Source organism: Brassica napus, chromosome C9 (assembly GCF_020379485.1).
Source record: "Brassica napus cultivar Da-Ae chromosome C9, Da-Ae, whole genome shotgun sequence".
Classification (NCBI taxonomy): Eukaryota; Viridiplantae; Streptophyta; class Magnoliopsida; order Brassicales; family Brassicaceae; genus Brassica; species Brassica napus.
Window position 1 is genome coordinate 9,065,889 of NC_063452.1, and position 20,843 is coordinate 9,086,731.

Sequence of the window (20,843 nt, forward strand, 5' to 3'; positions counted from 1 at the left end):
CTCTTCAAGGTGCTCATCAGCAAGAGTGTCCATCTCTTCAATGTAGAAGGCTTGCCCAAACACAGTTGGTTTCTTCATTTTCTCCTTGATGTCAAAGTGGAGAATATGCCCTTTACCCAAATGGAGATCAATCGTGCCCTCTTTCACCTTAACAATTGCTCCTGCTGTAGCTAAGAATGGCCTTCCAAGAATCAATGGGTCGTGAGCCTCCTCACCCATCTCAAGCACCACAAAATCTGTAGGTATCTCATACCTTCCAATCTTCACAGGTAGGTCCTCTAAGATGCCCACAGGGTACTTCACTGAACGATCAGCTAACACCAGAGAGAGTCTACACTTCTTGTACTGAGTGAATCCAAGCTTCTTTGCAACAGACAAAGGCATCACGCTGACACTAGCTCCCAAATCGCAGAGACATTTCTTAAATACCATAGGTCCAAGAGCACAAGGTAGTGTGAAGCATCTTGGATCCTCTAACTTCTCTGGAACATCAAGCCTTTGGATGATGGCACTGCACTCATGGGTAAGAATCATCATGCTTTCCATTTCCTTCTTCTTTGCAGCTACAACATCTTTTAGGAACTTGTTGTATTGAGGAATCAACATGAAAGCATCGATGATGGGCATTGCAACCTGAGCTTCACTCATTTGCTTGTCAAACAAAGCCTTGTACTTCTCTAGCAGCTGCCTCTTGAATCTACCAGGGAATGGTAGTTTGGGTTCATAGGGAGGAGGAACAAAAGAATTCTCACTTGCTGGAGCAAGAACTTCACCATCCTTCACTGTTTTCTTCTCTTCCCCAACCTTTCCTTTACCCTTGGCTTCCACAATCTTCTCCAAGATTTCATCATTGATTCTCTCATCAACAATCACCACTTCATCATCTAAGTTGATGGCCACCTCCTCACCTAGTTTCTCAGCATCCCTGGTGAGGGTTGTAGGAGGTAACTGCTTACCACTCCTAAGGGTGATAGCTTTGGCCTCCTTGGGGTTTTGGTCAGATTTCCCAGGTAGAGATCCTTGCTGGCGAGTCTGGTGAGTGTTCATGGAAGCAAACTGATTCTCTAAATTCTTGACTGTAGAAGCAAGATGTGAGAACTTGTTGTTGAGCTCATTGTAGCTCCCATCAATCTTGGAATGAAGGTTTTTCAACTCATATCCAACATGCTTCTCACTCTAGTCTGAGACTCCAAGATTTGTTTCAGGAGGGTATCAGTGCTGCTCTCTTGAGGAGCAGAGGAACCAGATGAGGGGTTTTGCTAAGGTTGATAGCTGCCTTGCTGGTTGTTTCGAGGCGGATAACCACTCTGTTGGTTGTTGGGATAGGATTTCTGTTGGTAGTTGTTGTACTGAAAGTTGGGCTCTTTTTTGTACCAGCTACCATTGTTGTTGATGAAACACAGCTCTTCCTGACCTTCCAAACCCTCAACCTCATGGACAACAGGTGGTGTATCTTGGCTTGGGTTACCAACAAAGTGCAGCTGCTCTTGTGTGGCTTTATAAGCAAGGAGGATGTCTATCTTATCCTGTAGAGTTTTCAACTCCTTCCTCGTCTGCTTATCATCTGTTCGACTGCTTCTGTTGTGGTCTCCACTGTAGGCTGCATCACTCTTTACCATGTTGTCAACCAGCTCCTCTGCATCTTCCTCAGTTCTCCCCAAGAAGAACCCATTGCTAGCTGTATCCAGTCTGGCCCTGTACTTAGGAAGAGCACCACGGTAGAATGTGCTCAGCAAGCTCTCCTTAGAGAAACCATGGTGTGGGCATTGAGCTTGGTAGCCCTTGAATCTCTCCCAGGCTTCACTGAATCCTTCCAAGTTCTTCTGTTGGAAACTGGAGATCTCATTTCTCAGCTTAGCAGTTCTTGAGGTTGAGAAGAATTTCTCCAAAAATGCTCTCTTGCACTCATCCCAAGTGGTGATAGAGTCGCTGGGTAGAGACTTCTCCCACTGACGTGCCTTATCCCCCAAAGAGAAAGGGAATAGCTTGAGCTTTAAGGCATCTTCGGACACACCATTGGTTTTTGACAACCCACAGTAGCTGTCGAACCTATCCAAGTGATCAAATGGGTCCTCCAGAGCCAAGCCATGATACTTGTTGTTCTCGATCACGTTGAGGAGTCCTGACTTGACCTCAAAGTTGTTGGCTGCCACAACTGGTGCTCGGATTCCGAATCTGTGACCATGTATGTTGGGGCGGTCGTAAGTGCCAATGGGTCGAGCTGCCCGCGGTTGGTGTTCTGCCCCTTGCGGTGGATCTGCCATATCAATATCCAAGTGGGCCTGGTGTTCTTCTTCTCTTCTAGCTCTAGCACACTCCCTCTCAAAAGCTCTGATGTCTGCTACTATTGGAACTAGGTTTGATGGACCCCTGCTCCTCAAGTTCATACACCTGAAAGTGAAAGGTAGGTGAAGAAGAAGAATCAGTAACAAAACAAAATTAAAATGACTTAGTCTCAAGCAAGTGACTAAATATCAATGTTTAAATCTACTCAGAATTTGGCAACGGCGCCAATTTGATATTAGGAGTTTTCAAGGCTCCTAAGACAAATGTTGTAGTATAGTGTTTGTCGAACCAGTTCTGAGGGATATCAAAACACCGAGAATGCAAGTACTCACTTAATCTAAGTGCAACCAATGATTTAGATGAGTTTTAAGCTATGACTAAAACTAATAAGCAATAACAGAATGATACTTTCTTGACTAAGGGAAAAGAGAACTCATGCGCATAGGGATTAGACCTTGGGTGATCAAGTTTCGAACTAAGGATGACAAATGATTAATCAAACTATCTACCTTAAGCCTAGACACAATTCTAAGCAAGCTCTATGTCTAGATGAATGCTCATTTGCTAACATATCTCAAACATCAAATGTCTTTGGTTGAATAATATGAAAGCAATCATTACAAATAAGTCTATTAGCTATTTTAGCACCTTTAACAACAAATGTCTTTGGCAAAGTATATTAAAAGCCTAGGAGAATTGTCTCAGGCATTTCATCAAACACCTTTCGGGTGGGAAAATGCCTATTGATCAACTTTTGAGTGACCAACTCAGAAGATGCATTAGGAATATTCTACTAGCAAGGAACAAGAATGATCTACACTAAAACATCCTAGAACTAACCTAATCACCCTTAATCTCCCTAACCCATGAATTCAAAAGGTGATTACTCACTAATCTCCATGATTCCTCTTAAACCCATATTGGATTTCAGATTAATCATGTAGAGAAATAGATAAGAAATCAACAAGAACACAAGAACATAACAATCAAAATCCAAGAGATAAACTTCTCAAGAGAGTTTTTTTTGTGTCTTTCTCAATAGATCCAAAAGATAATCTGCCTTCTGGCTGCCAAGAGTACTTAACTTAGGTTTTTGCAAACTAAAAACAATAAAACAAATGACCAAAAGGCCCCTGAAATAACATAAAAATCGTCCAATCAAACACGCGGAGCGACCTAGCATAGTCGCTCCCAGGAGGTTGCTCCCGACGCTTCTTCGTGTCTCGCCCCGTCAAAACGCGAGCGGCTTGAGCTGGTCGCTCTGGCTGGGAGCGACCTTGGTAGGTTGCTCTGAGGGGTCGCTCCAGGATGCTCGACTTTGGTGTCTCCGGACGAGAGGACGCGAGCGACCTTGGTGTGTCGCTCCAACAAGTCACTCCGGACTTCGGGAGCGACCTCAGTGGGTCGCTCTGAGAGGTCGCTCCGGGCTTCATTTTGTGTCGTCTCGCCATGGAAAAGCGAGCGACCTCGGAGCGTCGCTCTGGCAAGTCGCTCTGAGAAGGGGTGTCTCACGATAGAAACGCGAGCGACCTCTCCATGTCGCTCTGGCTGGATCGCTACGGGATGTATGTCACAGCGACTTCACGGCGTCGCTCCGGTGAGGTCGCTCTGGTGCGCTGCTCGTCCGTTGATCGCTTTAAACACTTCTTTTGAGCTCCAAATGCACCCAAATGCCTCCAAGAACTCCATGTGGTACTCCAATACCTGATAAAGACTCATGTATGCAAAATGCAACCTAAACATGACTAAATCCTAGTCTATATGATCAAAATGCACATGAGTGAATGGATAAAACAATGTAAATATGCAAGATATCACAAGCTTCATCTATTTTTCTTCTTTTTTGGTGTAATCAAGCTTCACCTATTGTTTATCTCTATTTTATATTGGCCACTATAGACATCTTTACTAGGAACAAACCGCAAAATTTTATTGATTTTGTGGTTAGTGTGAAATCTTGTTCAAAATTGATATGGCTATTAGAAAAGTATTGAAATATATTTCCGGGTGATATATAAAATTAGTGGGAAAAAAGCATCTCGAGTGGAAAGCAAAATGATGAAGCACATTTGGAATGAAACCAAGGCCATCAAGATTGGCCGAACTATTTGTTGGTACGATTTATATACATGTGGATGGCGAAACGAGTTTCTGAAAACGATGCACCTCTCCTTATTTTCTGAAAGAGCACATCGAACACAAGTCATTTCGTTCTAATTGCGTGATTCAACTAAAGAAGAATATCTTTAAACTGAAACCATTTTTATATATAGCACATTAGCTAAGATTCAGTTAAGATTTATTCTCAAAAACAATTCCCAACAAATAGTATAAATAAAAAATTAATTGTAAATAAATTTTATATAATGTAGTACACCAAGTATAGCCAAATATAAACAATTACTCCATCCGTTTCAATATAGATAATGTTTTAGAAAGAGTATTTTGTTTCAATTTACACGAAGTTTTGAGATTTTAAGGCTAACTTTAACTTTATTGAAAACTGTTCAACAAATTAAATTATACGGTCTTTATTTATAATTGGTTAAATGATTTAAAAATTATATCTTTAAAAATAGTTTTTTAACAAACTTTTTTAATCTTTCTGCACTAAGGCAAAACATCAACTATGAAACTAGGGTACATATAATGATAATAGTTTTGCAAAAGCTATCAGTTAAACTCAAACTAAAGATAACTGAGTATGCTGTTCAGAAAAAGATAACCAAATATAAACATATATTTGAAATGTAACTACGATTGTGGGTTTAAGATTTAGGGACAATGGGAGTGTTTCTGAGATGGCTTGGATGTTTAAAGATGTTAATGGCTTTTTATCTACATTATGGATTTAATTGGTAAGAGCCGTGGTTTCAATTTCTGGTGTAGAATTATAGGTGTGATTTTTTTGCCTCCTTTGGCTTTCTCAGACGCAATGCAGATGTCAGATGTGTCTCTCCCTATCTTCAATGTAATGTTCTTAGGGTTTTAAACACTGAAGCTGAATCAGTCAATGGTCAGAGAGAGTAGTTGAGTTTGGGCAAGGAAAGGTGAGCAAGGAGAATGGGTCCATAACTTGAGCAACAAACGACCTCTGCTTAATCATCCCTATCTTTTTCTTGTTTTATTAGTGTAAAAGGAACCTGAAGGGTCAGAATTCAGAAAGTAATAACTGAGATTTTAACAGCAAAGTGTTTTGGTAAAAATCAAAGCACACGGCATCAGGTATTCTGCAACAGAACATGAACACTAGAAAGCACTAGTTTCCACGCTCTCTCTCTTGCAGAGAATCAAAGACCAGACATCAAGAAAAATATAGCATATTGTATTTTCTATCTCCTGTCTAGTTTGCGAATGGCCCAACACTCAGCCTTGGTGTGGTGGTGGTGGTGGAGGCATAGACATGTGAGGATGGTGGTGCTGCATGTGTTGGGGCGGCGGCGGTCCACCTTGCTGCATGTGTTGCGGCGGTGGTGGCCCACCTTGCTGCATGTGTTGCGGCGGCCATCCATGTTGGTGCATTCCCATGGCTTGAGGCGGTGGTGGTGGTGGCCTTGGACCGCCGAAACCTTGTTGGTGATGAAGAAACTGGGGAGGTGGTGGCGGCGGCATTCCCTGAGTAGGACGGAATTGCATGGGCGGTGGAACAGCTAAGCCGTGTTGTTGTTGATGCTGCTGAGGTTGCCAAGATGGTGGTGGCTGAGTTTGGTAGACTTGTGGAGGTGGTGGCGGTGGTGTTGGACGGGGTCCTGGGATAGAAACAGGTGGCATGCCGCCATTGACAAAGGGACGTGGAATACCATTAGCTTGAGGAGCATTGGGATGCGTTGGCGGGCCGCTTGCGAAGAGAGTATGGGGTCTGCTTTTCTGGGTAATTGGATTTGTGGCAGCCAAAAGCCTCTCTGCATTCACAAAAGCAACGTGTTGTTGTTTCATTAAGAGAGAGAGAGATAAGAACTACAAAAAAAGAATAACTGAAAAAACAAGACAAGAGTAAGAGAGGCTAACCTGCTGGAGTACCATGGCGCTCTCCTTTGGTGTCTTTCTTGTACGCGTAAGAGACTGTGATTTGTCGATTACACAGATACTGTCCGGTCATTGCCTGCAATACACATTCACAGGATTAGGTGACTAGAGAAGCTATTAATGTGAAATATGTTGGAAACTCATTCTCGTAGCAAAGTTTACAAAAGTGAAAAGAGACTGACCTCAATAGCAGCATCAGAAGCGTCAAAGGAGTCATAGCTGATGAAACCGAAACCTCGCGAGTTGCCAGTATCAGGATCTCGCATTATCTGAAACGAAAAGTTGGGAGCATCAGCCGTTCTATTCCCAAACAAATGACATATTAACTCAGATAATAACAGACTGAAATTTAACAAGTAAAAGATCATACCTTAGGATTAGAAGCAATGCCACCAAAAGCGCTGAAAGTATCATACAAGATCTTCTCATCCACATCCTGTAACGTAAAACCTGGTCAGCTACGAATAGGCAGTTATCTAAAAAAAATAAAGACACCATCACCAAAATGTTATATATAAACTTACAGGGTCAAGATTGCCAATGAAAAGGTTGGCACCAACATCCAAACTCTTCTTATCTTGAGACGCCTAAATACAATTAAAAAAAAAAATGTTAGCAAACTCCTCAAAACACACAATAAAGCATATACTTGCAAAGAGAAAGATGATAGATACCTTGTTAACACGAATAGGCTTGCCATGGATTTTAATCATGTTAAGAATCTTAATTGCCTGCACACAACAAGCAAAGGAAACGTTTACATTACAACTGCGTCGAGAAAGAAGTTTTAAGAGAAGAGACTTACATAGTCAGCATCTTCCTCGCTGCGGAACTCAATGAATCCATACCCTAGGTGAAGACCTGTCACCCTATCTTTCGGAACGTAGACGTTAACTGAATCAAATACCCAAAAAAATAAAAAGTCAGATCAAGACAAGTTCTTTTAGGTATAAGCAAACCCCATTAGATGTGGAAGAAACTAAACCGAGATTGAATCAAAGAATTGAACTTTACCAACAGGGCCTGCTTGCACGAACAGTTCCCAGAGCAATTCTTCAGAAAGCTACAAAATTCACAGAGAAGATAAACTGAGTAAACACACACGAAATCAAAATCGGAAACCTAAAGTTAGTGCGAGAACCTGGGGGTCGAGATTGCCGACGTAAACAGTAGCTTCTTGGTTCCTCTCAGCTGAGTGCTGGCCCAGGAGATTAGCTCCCACTCCTGGAGCTATTCGTGTCGTCATTCTACTTACGACTCGTTCGCCGGAGAAATCGATTGAATGCTAAATCTGAGGTTTTGGATTTTGTTTTCTGTCTATTTTACTTCTCGACGTTTCTATAGCTTAAGGAAGAATGAGGTTTTCGCCGACTAATTGGGTTTTGGATTAATAATGGGCTTTTCCTTTTAGGCCCATTTTAGTTTTGTTTCAAAATATTTGGGACTTACTAATAATTTGATTGATTTGGTTTGACTGTAATTAAGTCAAAATCCCATGTCTATTAGAAAGGTGAAAGAGTGTTCTTGTGTTGAATTCAATTTTAAAAGCACTGTGTGTTAAACATAGATCTACATTGCATGAGCTGAATGGACATGCAGAGACAAAATCTTTGCTATTTCTATCTTTTATCAAGCTATAATTGTTCTCATCTTTATATAAATTCAAACCACTAGAAACTTTTGTAGCTTTCACAGCTAGTTTATGAGAAAATAAATGCATCCTGGATCAAGCAAGACAGCACAAACAAACACACAGATCTTCTTTAGCTTTATGCATCAGCATCACTTTCTTGATCCGACACTTGTCTTGTTCGGGAAGAACCAGCAGCATTGGCCTTTGTATACAATCCAAGACTCTCTTCTAGTTTCTTCCACTCGGTTACCAAACGCGGAGGGTATTTCTTCTTCACGATCCTAGCCACTCCTCTCGCATCTTCCATCCTATTATTCCTCACCAGTCCTTCAGTCAAATGCTTACACGTCTTGAAATCCGGAATCTTGTGCACCAACGCGCTCTTCTTGAACACAACCAAACCCTGATCGTACAACCCGTTGATACACAGATGAAATATCAACGTCCTAAACGTAGCCGCGTTCGCACAACAACCCTCTTTCTCATCAAGCCCTTCGTACACCTTCTTGGCCTCACCCATCATCCCTTTCACGCAGTACGCAGTCATAAGATAGTTATAGCTAATCGTATCAGGCTTCAACCCTACGCTGCTCATCTCATCCATCAACTCCTTGACTCTCTCGGGGCTCTCCTTAGCAGCGTTCATGAGCCTAACGTTGTAAACAGTGTTATCCAATTCACAGCCTTTACTCATCATCTCGCTCCACAAGCTCTCCGCTACATCCGTTTGCCCGTTTTTATACAACGATCCTAGGATGGTTGTGAAAGAAATGATGTTAACCTCAACACCTTTCTCCTCCATAACTCTCATAGTCTCCATAGCCTTATCAACCGAGCCAGCATCACAATACGACTTAATCAACATCCCGTAAGAGACTTTATCAGGAGTGATGTTACGATACCTCTGAGGCATTTCGTCGAACAGTTGGGGGACTCTTTCGAACAAGTCCGAATGGAGACAAGCGGCGAGCAAGGCGTTGAAGGAGACGACGGATCTGGGCGTTCCGAGCTGTTTCATCTCCTCGAACGTCCTCATAGCGTGGTCGAACATGGAGGCTCGTCCGTAGGATCTGATGAGCGTGGAGAGGAAAGACTCTGTTTTGATTTGTGGGTCTTTCTTGCGAGACTCGATTAAGGCTTCGACGTCGGAGAAGCGGTGAGATCTGACGAGGCGGCGGACGGTGAGCTCCATGGCGTAGCGAGAGGAGAGAGGGGATGAGGCGTTGCTGGAGACGGAGTTGTAGATCGCCAAGGCTTTGTCGGGATCGTGGACTTTGCGGAGTTTGGACTTGGCTTTGGAGACGGTGATTGCGGCGGGAGATGCGGTGGTTGTGGACTCTGTGACGGCGGTGGAGAAACGGCGGAGGAAATAGAGATAGAGACGAGACGGCGTCATTGCAAGCGTCGTCAACGAAGGTGGTAGTGGTCGACTGTTAGATAAATGAAATGCCTTTAGGGTTTAAGACTGAGAGAGAAATGGGTTTTGCAAGTTTGGCATTTTGGTCTTTGGGTTTAAGACTTCAGCACTGACTTTGTAATATCTGGAATTTTAGATTAAAGAATAACTTTTTTTTTGGTCAACTGATTAAAGAATAACTGTGTAACATTTTTTTTTAAGAAAGTTAAATTATTGGATATAATTGTGTATTGTATCCAAAAAATTCAATATTTGTATTTTACTCTTAAAATTATTACACTTTGGTAATACAATTATAAGTTATATAAATCATTTTATATTCTTTTAGAAACTATATATATAATAAAGGTCAGTTCTCTCAACTATATTTTTTTAAAATTTTTGTCACAAAAATAAATCTCAAAAACTAAAATGATCAAAATAACATTTTTTTTTTGAACATTTTTTAAAAAAATTTGAAATCATATATCCAAAACTCCACTCCTCAGCTCTAAACTTTAAAACCTAAACCATAAACCCTAAACCCTAAACCTTAAACCTTAAACCCTAAATCCTAAACTCTATCTTTTAACTCTAAACTCTAATGTCTAGATTAATTACTTTATGGGTATAAATGTATTTTTTTTATAAAACATTTAAGTCTATTTTGGTCATTTTTATTTTTAATGTCTATACTTGTGACAAAAAATTTTAGGTAGTTAAAATAAAAATTTGGGTAAAGTTTGTAGGTTATTAAAATAACAAGTATTATTGTAATTAATAGTAAGTATTAATAATAGAATATTTTTAAATATTTTTTTTTTAAATGAAGGAAACAAACTCATTTTGAAGGAAAAATGACGTAAAGTATTCCATAAAGATGCTATGTTTTTAAGTGTTATTGAGATTTTGATTATGCAAATTAACTCAAAATAGGCAAGCACAAAAAAAAAATAGATATGTGAAACCAAAAGAATGTCTTTGTTTGATAGATAGAAGGTAACAAGCATTGTGATATGGATCCTTCATTGTCTTCATACAACACAAACAAGTAAATGGTTTATAACAAGTTATTTGAAGAATTTAAATATACTATCTTAGAGAGAATAATCGGCTTGTTCAAACTTATCTTCAGGGTAAAACACAGCCACCACTTCGTTCCCTCCAAACTTCCTACCATTCATCCCGTTTCTTGCCCTGCTTGAGCTCTCTGTTTCCGCATACTCAAGAAACACCTGTGACAAAACCAAACATCGCCTCCACAGTTTTAGCCAGAGACATTCCACTTGCATAGAACAGAACATGTAAAAGATAATATAGACCAAAGTGGTTTTGAACAAACCTTGCCAACGCCCTGAACGGGCTCACCGTTGGAGCTGGGGCGAGGGATCACGACTTTAGTTAACGCACCTGCATTTTAATAGCAAACATATTCGAATCCAAGAGCAAAAAAAAAACACAAAACAACAAGTTGTTCCTTCTAAGTAGGATGTGTCTTGGATGATATATAGATAAGGAAGTTATGCAGTCTCCTGTTATGGCCTGATTCTCTATAGCAGAATGTGGGACAACAAAAGGCTGTAAAACAGACATATACCAACACAAAACGGAGATAAATCAATACTTTTTCAATCTAATCTTAAACACAGAAACAAGAACTATTGTACACCAAACCAAAACCGAAGTGAACGTAGCTTTTAGAGATGGAGAGTTCTTACCAAACTTTCCGCCTTCATCTCTCATGTCTACAACAATGTCTTCGTACTCCTCATCATTTCTTAGCTCGTCCTCGGTAACTACTTGAGTCAGGCACACGACTTTGGTGGCTGCTGCTGCTGCTGTTCCCTGTTGTAGCATAATCTTCTGTCAAAGAGAAAAAAAGGATCAATTTAATTCATTGTTGACAAAGAGGCAACCTCTAGGCAGAACCTAATGTAATTCTTTATTTAACCTGGAAAGCAACTTGCTGTTGTGCGTGCAACAATACACTCTCCTGTTCAGGTTTCGTTTGATTTGCTCCTTGGTTAGCTCGCCTTACACATAGAGTTTTATCCCCCATGGTAATTCCATTGAGGGCAGCGCATGCAATGTCTGTAACTGCGGGATCTTGATACGCGCAGAATGCATATCCTTTTGAGTTTCCAGTTTCTCTGTCTCTTACAAGATCAAAACCTTTCAGGGCTCCTAAAGACTCTAACAGCTCCCTGATTTGTGACTCAGGGATATAATAAGGAAGTCCACCAACAAAAAGACGGTCTGGGCCTTCAAGCGCACCAGCACCCCCTGGAGTAAGACCTACAGCAGCCAAGTTTAAGTTTGGAATGGGCTGGCTTGGACCAAGGGTTGCAGCCAGCGCTGGGTTATAGTCACTTGGTCTCCTCACCTTCACTGGAGCTCCCTGGGATAGAAGAATAATATGGTTTAGTCTTCATTACCTACAGAAGATACATTGGTGCCATGACAAAAAATAAGACATGCCTCAAATATAATTCCATCCAAAGTCATTGCATTGCTGGCCTCTTGAACGGATCGCATCTCCACAAATGCAAATTTCTTCTCGTAGTTTATGTACACATTAACAACAGCATCACCTGCAAATAAGAATAAGAAATGATTGTAGTAACAGTTTTAACCTAAAACTCTACCAATGCATACATCTGAAAAAAATACCTGGACCAGCACTGTTTCCGCCAATAGCAGCCATAGCCTGACTAAAAAATGTCGCAACAGACTGCAATACAAGAATTTATAGACGCATCAAACGCAGGACGAGATCATAGGGACCAAAATATGCAGTGAACAATACTAAACCTGTTCATTTGCTGAAGGAGAAAGGCCACCAACATAGACCCTGCGAGCATGTCTAGTAGCCTGAAGACACATACGAATGCATGTTAGGACAGATGAAACTCACAGTATCTTCCATATAGCCATGAGAAATATAACAGACCTGTTGTGTCATTGCCTGAATAGGCATCATAGCGACTCCCCCGAATGCCTGCATGACAGAAGAAAGAGGAAGATCAGTTGCAGGAACATGGATCAACTTGGCAGGGACAAGGGAACATACCTGTCCAGCTTGTAAAGGAAACATTCCATTCCCAGGAAGAAGATTTGGGCTTGGAGCAGGAACTTGGCCTAGAAAAGGAAAACGAAGGTAAACACTTGAGCGGAGCCTATTACTACTACTTGCTACTAGAGTATGAGAAGACCTAGATCCATCCTTTAGGTTTTAGAATATAGAGTGATGAAACAAGTGAGATTATAAGGAGCTCATAAGAGAGAGATTGTCAAAAAATTTACGAACAAAGGCAGTATAAGAACGCTATACCAAAATCTTGGAAGAGAGAAGAAAGTAACCCAACTTTGCCTTCTCAAAAGATAGACAGGGAAAAAAAACACCATACAACCAAAGGTTTCAATTCTAGTTATCACTTTCGAAGTAATAAATATAGGGAGAAAACTACTATGTGTAAAAATAGAGGTATAATATGAGGTGGGTATACCTGTAAATGCAGAACCAGCATCTAACATCCCAGAAGCTGGAGGTGCCATGTCGAATCCACTGACCCGCTTACTGCAATTAAGTAGATTGATATTCAAAGAATCGAAAACACAAAGACCAACAACTCGAGAGCTGCACAAGAGAACAATCTACTCTACAAACTAAACAGTACTCTTTGTTACTCACAGTTGTATTCTGTAAAATAAGTTACTGTAATGTTAATCATGAGAGCAAGATAATGCCAAACATAATTTCTTAGAAAACAGTATCAAACGAGAAAAAAAGCTACCTCTTTGATGGAGATCGTGATCTACGCTCAGATCTACCCCTTGAACGAGAACGGCGACGGCGTCTATCTCCTCTATCTTTGTCATAATCTCTACGCCTAAAACAGAAAAAATGTCAATATTCAATGTCTTGTAAAATACAAAGGTGGAAATGGTTTCATCCAGAATGCAAAGAGTTCACAACCTGTCAAAGTCACGGTCACGGCTTCGACGGTAGTCATCATCATCACCCCTAGCACGTTCTCTTCTTTCGCCTCGTTCCACACTGCGATCCCTGTGACGACTCCTGTGATGTCGATCTCGATCCCTGCCTCTATCCTCATCCCTGTCATCATGCCGCTTGATTCTCTCTCCCTCTCTGTCCCTCCTCCGTTCACGGTCCCTATCTCTCTCCTTATCTCGCCCTTTCACTCTACTTTCTTCTTCTTTACTTCCAGGATCATTCTCATTGTCAAGCATTTCCTTCTAAACATTAAAACATCAAAGAACGCTAAGCTAAACCCGCAAGGCCTCTATCTACAACAAACTAGCAAGATAACAGCTAGTGGACACTAACACTGTTTCCTCTGAACATTCAATCAGTTTAACCCTAAAGTTAAGATCTTTGCTTCAAATTTTGGTGAGATTTGGGGGGGGGGGGGGGGGGGGGGTGCATGGAGAAGATTGATCTTGAATGTATCCATCTCACATATTCAATTCAAAGCGAGACGAATCTCATACAAATCTTGGAGCCAAATCCAATTACACACAGGAACACAACACAGTAATAGCTCCGAGAAACTGAAATCCCTAATGTGCAATTCGCAAGTAGAGAGATGGATACCTCGGATTTTGAGTCTCGGTGGTCGTCGATCTCGCCGCGGCGTACACCGCCATCTTCGGAGTGAAATCCATCGCCGGAGGCGCCGTTTTCTTCGTAATCAGACATCTCACTCGCCGCGTCCAAACAGTTTCAAAATTCCACGAATCGCTGTTGAGGTTTTTGAGAAGAAGGGGTGGTGTGGTGTGGTGTGTGATGTCGCAGAAAGCTAAATAAATTTAGGGCAGAATCGAGAGATAAACTAGACCTCGAGGGTATTAGTGTAAATGTTCACAGTTACCAAACCCCACTAGTTTTTTTTGGGATAAACTTCGTTATACAAGTTGAATTTATGATTAAGCTTCGCCAACAAATAAAACTCATTTTGAGGATGGAAGATCTTCAAAATAATGGTTTGATGTTGAGTTGCTCCGACAAGAAAATTCTACGAATCGATGTTGAGGGTTTGAGGGCTTATTGAAGATGCTTTTAGTAGTTGCATATGAGCTTCATATAAAAGAAGACACTTAATCCTACACAAACATTTTCTATTTCTCTATATATGTCAAAATGTTATGATAACAGTTATAATTTTATTATGTCGAAATATTTAAATAAAGATAAAATTTTATATCTGCATAATGGAGATACTATTGATATAGGATAAAACGTAAGAAATTTTCCTTTTATAAAACCATTAACAATGGTTTACGTAATTCATTATCCTCTTCTTTTTTTTTTAATATTCTATATCATCTTTTTTTTCTCTCCCTAATTTATTTTGTCGACGCTCATTTTTTAGGATCAATTATTGGTTGAAGGTAAGCAATTCCGAGAGGACACTTGTTCTGATCGGTCTTGTCTACATGGGAAAAGAAGAAACCAATGCTTCTCGCCTCCTTTGCAAGATAATCTGTACACAAATTCCTTGATCACCCATATACTAAAGCCCAAAAAGTCGTCTCGCAGAATACAGAATAAAACTAGCTCGGAAGCAAAGACCAGCCAGTCAAATTGGTTAGCAATCATTTCCACCAAATCTGAGCAATCCGTCTTTATATGTATCCTAGTAAAACGCCTCTCGTAAGCATGTCGCTGCCCATAGTAATCCTTATATCTCCGCATGGAGAGCCGAAACACTTTTATGACAGGCCTGGATTCCAAAGTGTTATACACCCCTTCCTTCCATTTAGGTCCACCCTAATCCACTGATTGTACCATGGTCGATCCATGAGCATCAATTTGACAAGTCAGAGATTAGGGATCCAAGGGAAGGGGTAGAGCATCATCACCGGCCGGCGAGCCAGAATCATCCCCTTCGCCATCATCCATATTAGCTTTTCTCCAACATTTCGCTTCAAGCGAAGCTAGCTGGAGTGTGTCAATCTGTGAGACGTCTTTTCCATTAACTACTTTCTCATTTCTTGTCTTCCAAATGTATCAGATGATCAAAGGGAATGTGTCAATTAGTGGTATTATATAGGCTACAATTTTTCCTCCAAAACAGGAAGTCCATGTTTTGGTAAACAAAGGTGCTCAGGAAGAAACCCAGAAGGGGCGGATAGTCCGATAAACCCAAACATGTAAATGTCGGGGGACATTAAAAAAGAAGATGGTTTATAGTTTTCTCTGGACCACCGCATCTAGGACAGCTCCTATCGGTTCCAAAATATCTTAAGGCAAGTCTCTATGTCATGGCAATATATCATGTAAGTGCTTGTCACATAAAGTGTTTCATCTTTTCTGGGCCTCAGACCTTCCACACATGGCTCTGTAAACCAGTGTCACTCGGTTGGTCGACCAAAGAGTCTATGTTTCGTTTTTCTTGTGTAGTAGACTATACCCGGATTTAACTGAATAAACTCTGGATTTTGCGCGATCCCAAGCGTAGCCATCCATTGACCACATGTTACTAGGTCTCAGCCCAAGGATAATAGGAATGTCCTCGGAATGGAAATAATCTCGTAAAAGGGTAGTATAACACCTAATGAAGGAATGAACCAATAGTTTTGAGTGATTCCAAGCGAAGCCGTCCATTGACCACATGTTACTAGGTCTCAGCCCAAGGATAATATGAATGTCCTCGGGGTGGAAATAATCTCGTAAAAGGGTAGTATAAAAATCTATTGTATCACACCTAATGAAGGAATGAACCAAGAGTTTTGAGTGCAACCCGATCCGAGGCCCCTGGAGATCTAGACTCGGTGTCCGGTACCCATGGTTCACTCCATACCCTAGTATTGAGTCCCAACCCAATTGTCTTTCGTAGGCCTGATTTCAAGAATAATAGTGCTGCATAATACTACTCCAGCCGTAAGAAGGCGATTATATCTTTTGATCTTCCAACAGACAGGATCGGTTATAATAATGTCATCCAATTACCTTGGCAAGTAAATATATAAGCAACTGAATACGTCTTCAAATTTGTTTGGCTAATAAAGCCACATTAAAATCTTAGTCGGCCTAACCTTATGCCGACTTGGCTTAGATGGACCGACAACACTTGATCTGAGCCGAGTTTTGTCTATTTGATAGGCCTTGCCGGAAGGAAGTAATCTATATTCAACAGTATATGCTATACAACAGTTTGTTATTGTCAGTTATTTCACTGGTAAGGTTCACAAGAGTAACTATACAGCATATGAAGTATATATATATATGGTTCTTGTTTCATTCCAACGCTCCCTATATGTTGTATTGTCAGCTATACATGATGTAGCACATTGCAATTTTGTCTTCTCATTCTGAGTCTGTTTGTCTTGTCGTGAACAGAGTGATGGTGAAATTATAGTCGGGCCTAAGATTCACGAAACTTTATCAATCTTTTTTTGTAATCTAATAAAAATATACTTTATATATATATGTATTTATTTAACACTGTATCCATATATAAATCGTCTCCTATTTTAACTATCACACATATTTTCAAAATTATATTTCCATAAATTATGTAAAAATATATTTTATAAAATAATATATAAAATTGAAATTTTTGAATATGATGAGATTCATTTGAATGTTTTATAGGAATAAGCAAAGGCTCGATTCTAGTAGTTTGATGGTATTGGAAAAAAATTTTTGATTCACTTGACAACAGTCAGAACCGGGGTTGAACCTATTTTAATGGGCTACTAGCCATTGATCCGCGCGCCCGCGCGGATATTCTTTTTTTGTTTAAAATGTTATGATATTTATTATAGGTTATTTGATTGCTATATTAAATATCTTATATTATATGGTTATATAAAATAAATAAATGATGAATTACTTTATTTTTTTTATTTCTAATGGTCAAAAAATATATTTTTTAATCATATAGTTTGTCTGTGGTATTTTTTCGATTTTTTAGACAGTAAAATAAATGTTTATATATTTTTATACTCATTCACTTACATATTTAAAGTATTTTGTTTATATATTAAGAAATGCATAAGTTCATATTAGATTATTAACATTATTGAGTTATAGATCAAAAATAATATTAGATAATTTTTGTATATTTGTAAATTCAAAATCCAATTTTTAAAAATTTGTTCATGTAATAAATTAGATTAAATAATATATATAGTTAAATCAATATATATTATTAATAAATGGGCTTTCTAAGAGGTCCAGTTAGAGATAGTTAGATATAAAAATTAGGTCCAGTTATAGCTTAATAAAAGCAAAACCGAACCCACTAAAATGTTGTAAAAAACGCAATGGACTTCATGATACTTGCGTAAATAAGTTGGATAAATAACAAAATCTTTTGAATTAAAATCAGTGGCAGAGAAGCGTAAATAATGAGAAGAAATGAGGGTTATTTCTCATTTGTACTTTACTTTTAATAGGACATAGATTTTTCTTCTCCGCTCTTGCTCACGGTCGCTGACCTATCGCGTGCTAAAATAATTTTAGGATCCCCCCCCCTCATTCTTTTAAAATATAGTGTTCATTATAAATATATGCTTTTAATATAATATATAACAAAATGTTATAAATCAAGTAATGAATGTCCATAACCGGCCCGGTCCATAAACCGGCCCATATCAAGAGAGATAACCGAAACCCTAGAGAGAGGAGAGAGAGCAGCCGCATGTCCTAGAGGAGAGAGAGAGAGGCGGCCACAAGCTTAGAGAAAATTAAACCCTTTTCATTTTCCTAATAGATGTAATATTTCCATTTATGTATTTAGTAGTTATCCTAAATCTAGTAAGATTAGGATTTGTGCTATTTCTATTTATCTCTTCTTGTAATCCTTATATAAGGAACCTCATATTATGAAATAATAACACAGAAATATTCAGTCTTTAACCTTCCAATTACAACATGTTATCAGCACGATTGTTCTCTGCAATCTAAGCTAAAAAACCTAAAACCCTAAAATCCCTAACTCAGCTGGCGACCACCCTAAACCCTAAGGCGTTTCTTGTCCGTCTCAGACCTCGACGATCAGCTCAACTCCTTGGCGTTCCCTGCTCGTGTCCTGACGTCCTCAGCCAGCTCGTGTTCGTGATCAACCAGCTCGCACCAGACGACGATCAGCTTCAGCTCGCAGACGAGTGCAGCCGGCGAACGTTCCCGAACGTTCAGCGATCAGACAGCATCTTTCTTGCATCTGAGGTCCATCCGTTCTCCCTAGGTGGTCCGGCTCAACCCTACAAAGACTAAGATGTCGAAAATCTCAAACCTAGACTATGCTGCCCTTAATCTCTCCGGAGAAAACTATTTGCAATGGGCACTTGACACAAAGATTAACTTGAGGTCAAATGAACTAGGTGATACTATCATCAAGGGTAACAATGAGACTGATAAGAATCGGTACAGAGCTATAAGTATTATACACCACCATCTCATTGAGGGTCTAAAAGATCAGTACCTCACCATGGAGAATCCACTAGACCTTTGGACCGCTTTACAGCGTAGATATGATCACCATAAAACGATGCTATTACCAAAAGCTAGACATGAGTGGAAGAATCTCAGATTCATGGACTATAAGTCTGTGGATGAATACAATTCAATATTGTTTAAGATAGTCTCAATGATGAGATTATGTGGTGAGGAAGTAACCGAGAAAGAGTTGCTTGATAAAACATTCTCCACGTTCCATTCGACGAACGTGTTGCTGCAACAGCAGTATAGAGAGAGAGGCTTCGCCTCATACACTGATCTGATCTCGTGCCTGCTCCTGGCCGAGGCTAATAATGAACTCCTGATGAAAAACAGTGAGATGAGACCCATCGGAACATCAGCATTACCAGAAGCCAATGAGGCTGAAAAGAAAGATCCCAAAGAATGCAACCACGTCCATGATAATAACAAGTCACACGGCAAAGGCCATAGTAGATTCAAGGGACGTGGCCGTGACAGCTATGGCCAGCAAGGAAACCACAATAACCGTGGTCGTGGTTCCATCCGTGGCCGACGCAATTATGGCCGTGGTTGAGGTGGCATATCCAAACCGTCTTACTCGACCAAATCAGCTTGTCACAGATGCGGGATGGAAAACCATTGGGTAAAGAATTGTAGAACCTCTTGATATTCCATGTTTTTAACGGTTTTAAACTCGTTTTGGAGCAATTAAATGGTCGGTTTTAATTAATGTTTTGGTCTATTTGATGCGTTTTGGTGTTCTTAAGTGTAATATGCAGGTTACTAGATAGCTTGCAAGAAAAGAACGCATTCGGGATTTATTCAGAAGCAAGATGGACCGAACAATGGACCGAATGAGAAGTATTGATCGCACAGGACATAGATCGACCGATCCATTGTCTGTGGATCGACCGATCCAGAGCTATGAAGAAAAGCCGTGAATTGTAGCGACATGCGTAGCGACCAGAACTTGTCGCTACGGTTTCATGCACTAGATCGACCGATCCGGTCCATGTGGATCGACCGATCCCACGCTCTACGGGCTCCACACGCACCAACGAGCTTTTCACTCCTTTTTACCCACTCCCCTCAATAATGGACGAAAGAACTCGACTTTTGGGACTCAGAAAAGACCAGAGACGACCAAGAAGGAGATTTACAAGTTCTTGAGAGAGATTTGAGAGTTTTGTAACTTGTTTTGTGTGATTTGTGAAGATTTGTAAAGGAGTTCATCTCAAAACCATTTGGAGAAGATCTTCTGAACCTTTACTCTGTTTTAATACAATCTTATCATGTTTTCTTCATCAAAATCGTGTTGTTCTTGCTTAGTTATGTGTGAGTAGTCATCTAGTTGGGTTTAGGGGTTCTCATAGGGGATTTCTTGATGTTTTGATTCATAAAACGTGTGTAGACTAAGGGATTACGTTTTGGTTCTTCATCTAATGGATTTCTTACTGCTTGAACTGAATTGATCACTTAGTTCATGATATCAGATTGTTTGATGCACCGAAAGTGATTGTTTGAACTTCCGAAAATACTTTAGATGAGCAAAGTGTCCTTAACCCTCGGAAGTTGATGTTATTGCGCTTTGTGAACATATTGAACCTGTTCTTAATGCTTGTTTAGAAATTGAAACTCAGCGGAAGTTAGTGTGGAGATTTCTATAACATAGAGAATTAGCGCTACGGAAGTAGGTTAATTCTAATATCGTGTTTGAGTTCTAGACGGTTCTTAATATATCCCTGTGTCTGCCATTAATTGTATCTTGATTAAAAAGAAATCCCTGAGAATTCCCAATGCCCAACGTTTGTTTTAAAATAGTTTTCAAATCGTTTAAATCATCTTTTTACAGCTTGTTTATGTTTTGTGACACTAAAGAAAATTAAATAAAAAACATCAAAAATATATCTTCGTTCGCTGTAGCTATTAACTTGTCTGCAACTCTACGTGTGATCATCGGTCCCTGTGGATTCGATCCCGCATTACTACTGCGTACTTTACTGTGCACTTGCAGTTAGATAATCGGGTTAAAACTCGACACATCAAGTTTTTGG

General features: G+C 39.9%; 4 protein-coding genes and 1 non-coding gene across 8 annotated transcripts; 2 read left to right on the top strand and 3 right to left on the bottom strand.

Moving 5' to 3' along the window:
* Window positions 1-1,749: 1,749 nt before the first annotated feature.
* On the top strand, window positions 1,750-1,856 carry LOC125593545. The gene has a single exon (XR_007329448.1). It is a non-coding gene; the product is annotated as a small nucleolar RNA R71 (small nucleolar RNA).
* A 3,587-nt stretch (window positions 1,857-5,443) lies between these two features.
* LOC106435109 (splicing factor 3B subunit 4) lies at window positions 5,444-7,663 on the bottom strand. Its single transcript, XM_013875963.3, has 9 exons — window positions 7,454-7,663; window positions 7,327-7,375; window positions 7,118-7,206; window positions 6,987-7,043; window positions 6,837-6,899; window positions 6,683-6,748; window positions 6,495-6,581; window positions 6,295-6,388; window positions 5,444-6,188 (listed from the first exon to the last, which is right to left on the bottom strand). The coding sequence occupies exons 1-9, from the start codon at window positions 7,556-7,558 to the stop codon at window positions 5,653-5,655; spliced, it is 1,146 nt and encodes a 381-aa protein (XP_013731417.1). The 5' UTR covers window positions 7,559-7,663; the 3' UTR covers window positions 5,444-5,652.
* A 204-nt stretch (window positions 7,664-7,867) lies between these two features.
* On the bottom strand, window positions 7,868-9,472 carry LOC106435094 (pentatricopeptide repeat-containing protein At2g18520, mitochondrial-like). Its single transcript, XM_013875941.3, has one exon. The coding sequence runs from the start codon at window positions 9,339-9,341 to the stop codon at window positions 8,082-8,084; it is 1,260 nt and encodes a 419-aa protein (XP_013731395.1). The 5' UTR covers window positions 9,342-9,472; the 3' UTR covers window positions 7,868-8,081.
* Window positions 9,473-10,303: 831 nt separating this feature from the next.
* LOC125592812 (splicing factor U2af large subunit A-like) lies at window positions 10,304-14,189 on the bottom strand. 4 transcript variants are annotated; one of them, XR_007328485.1, is made up of 14 exons: window positions 13,957-14,189; window positions 13,318-13,598; window positions 13,136-13,231; window positions 12,848-12,918; window positions 12,412-12,479; window positions 12,292-12,339; window positions 12,153-12,212; window positions 12,012-12,072; window positions 11,820-11,932; window positions 11,293-11,739; window positions 11,060-11,204; window positions 10,819-10,919; window positions 10,684-10,751; window positions 10,304-10,576 (listed from the first exon to the last, which is right to left on the bottom strand). XR_007328485.1 is itself a non-coding variant. In XM_048768234.1 (13 exons), the coding sequence occupies exons 1-13, from the start codon at window positions 14,059-14,061 to the stop codon at window positions 10,439-10,441; spliced, it is 1,701 nt and encodes a 566-aa protein (XP_048624191.1). In that variant the 5' UTR covers window positions 14,062-14,188; the 3' UTR covers window positions 10,304-10,438. The 4 variants fall into 4 exon arrangements, 3 of the variants coding, with proteins under 3 accessions (XP_048624191.1, XP_048624192.1, XP_048624193.1); XM_048768234.1 differs by lacking the exon at window positions 10,819-10,919 and having other exon boundaries at window positions 13,957-14,188; XM_048768235.1 differs by lacking the exon at window positions 10,819-10,919 and having other exon boundaries at window positions 13,318-13,595; window positions 13,957-14,166.
* Window positions 14,190-18,586: 4,397 nt separating this feature from the next.
* LOC106435095 lies at window positions 18,587-19,363 on the top strand. The gene is made up of 2 exons (XM_048767642.1): window positions 18,587-19,053; window positions 19,144-19,363. The coding sequence occupies exons 1-2, from the start codon at window positions 18,587-18,589 to the stop codon at window positions 19,361-19,363; spliced, it is 687 nt and encodes a 228-aa protein (XP_048623599.1).
* The last annotated feature ends 1,480 nt before the right edge of the window (window positions 19,364-20,843 follow it).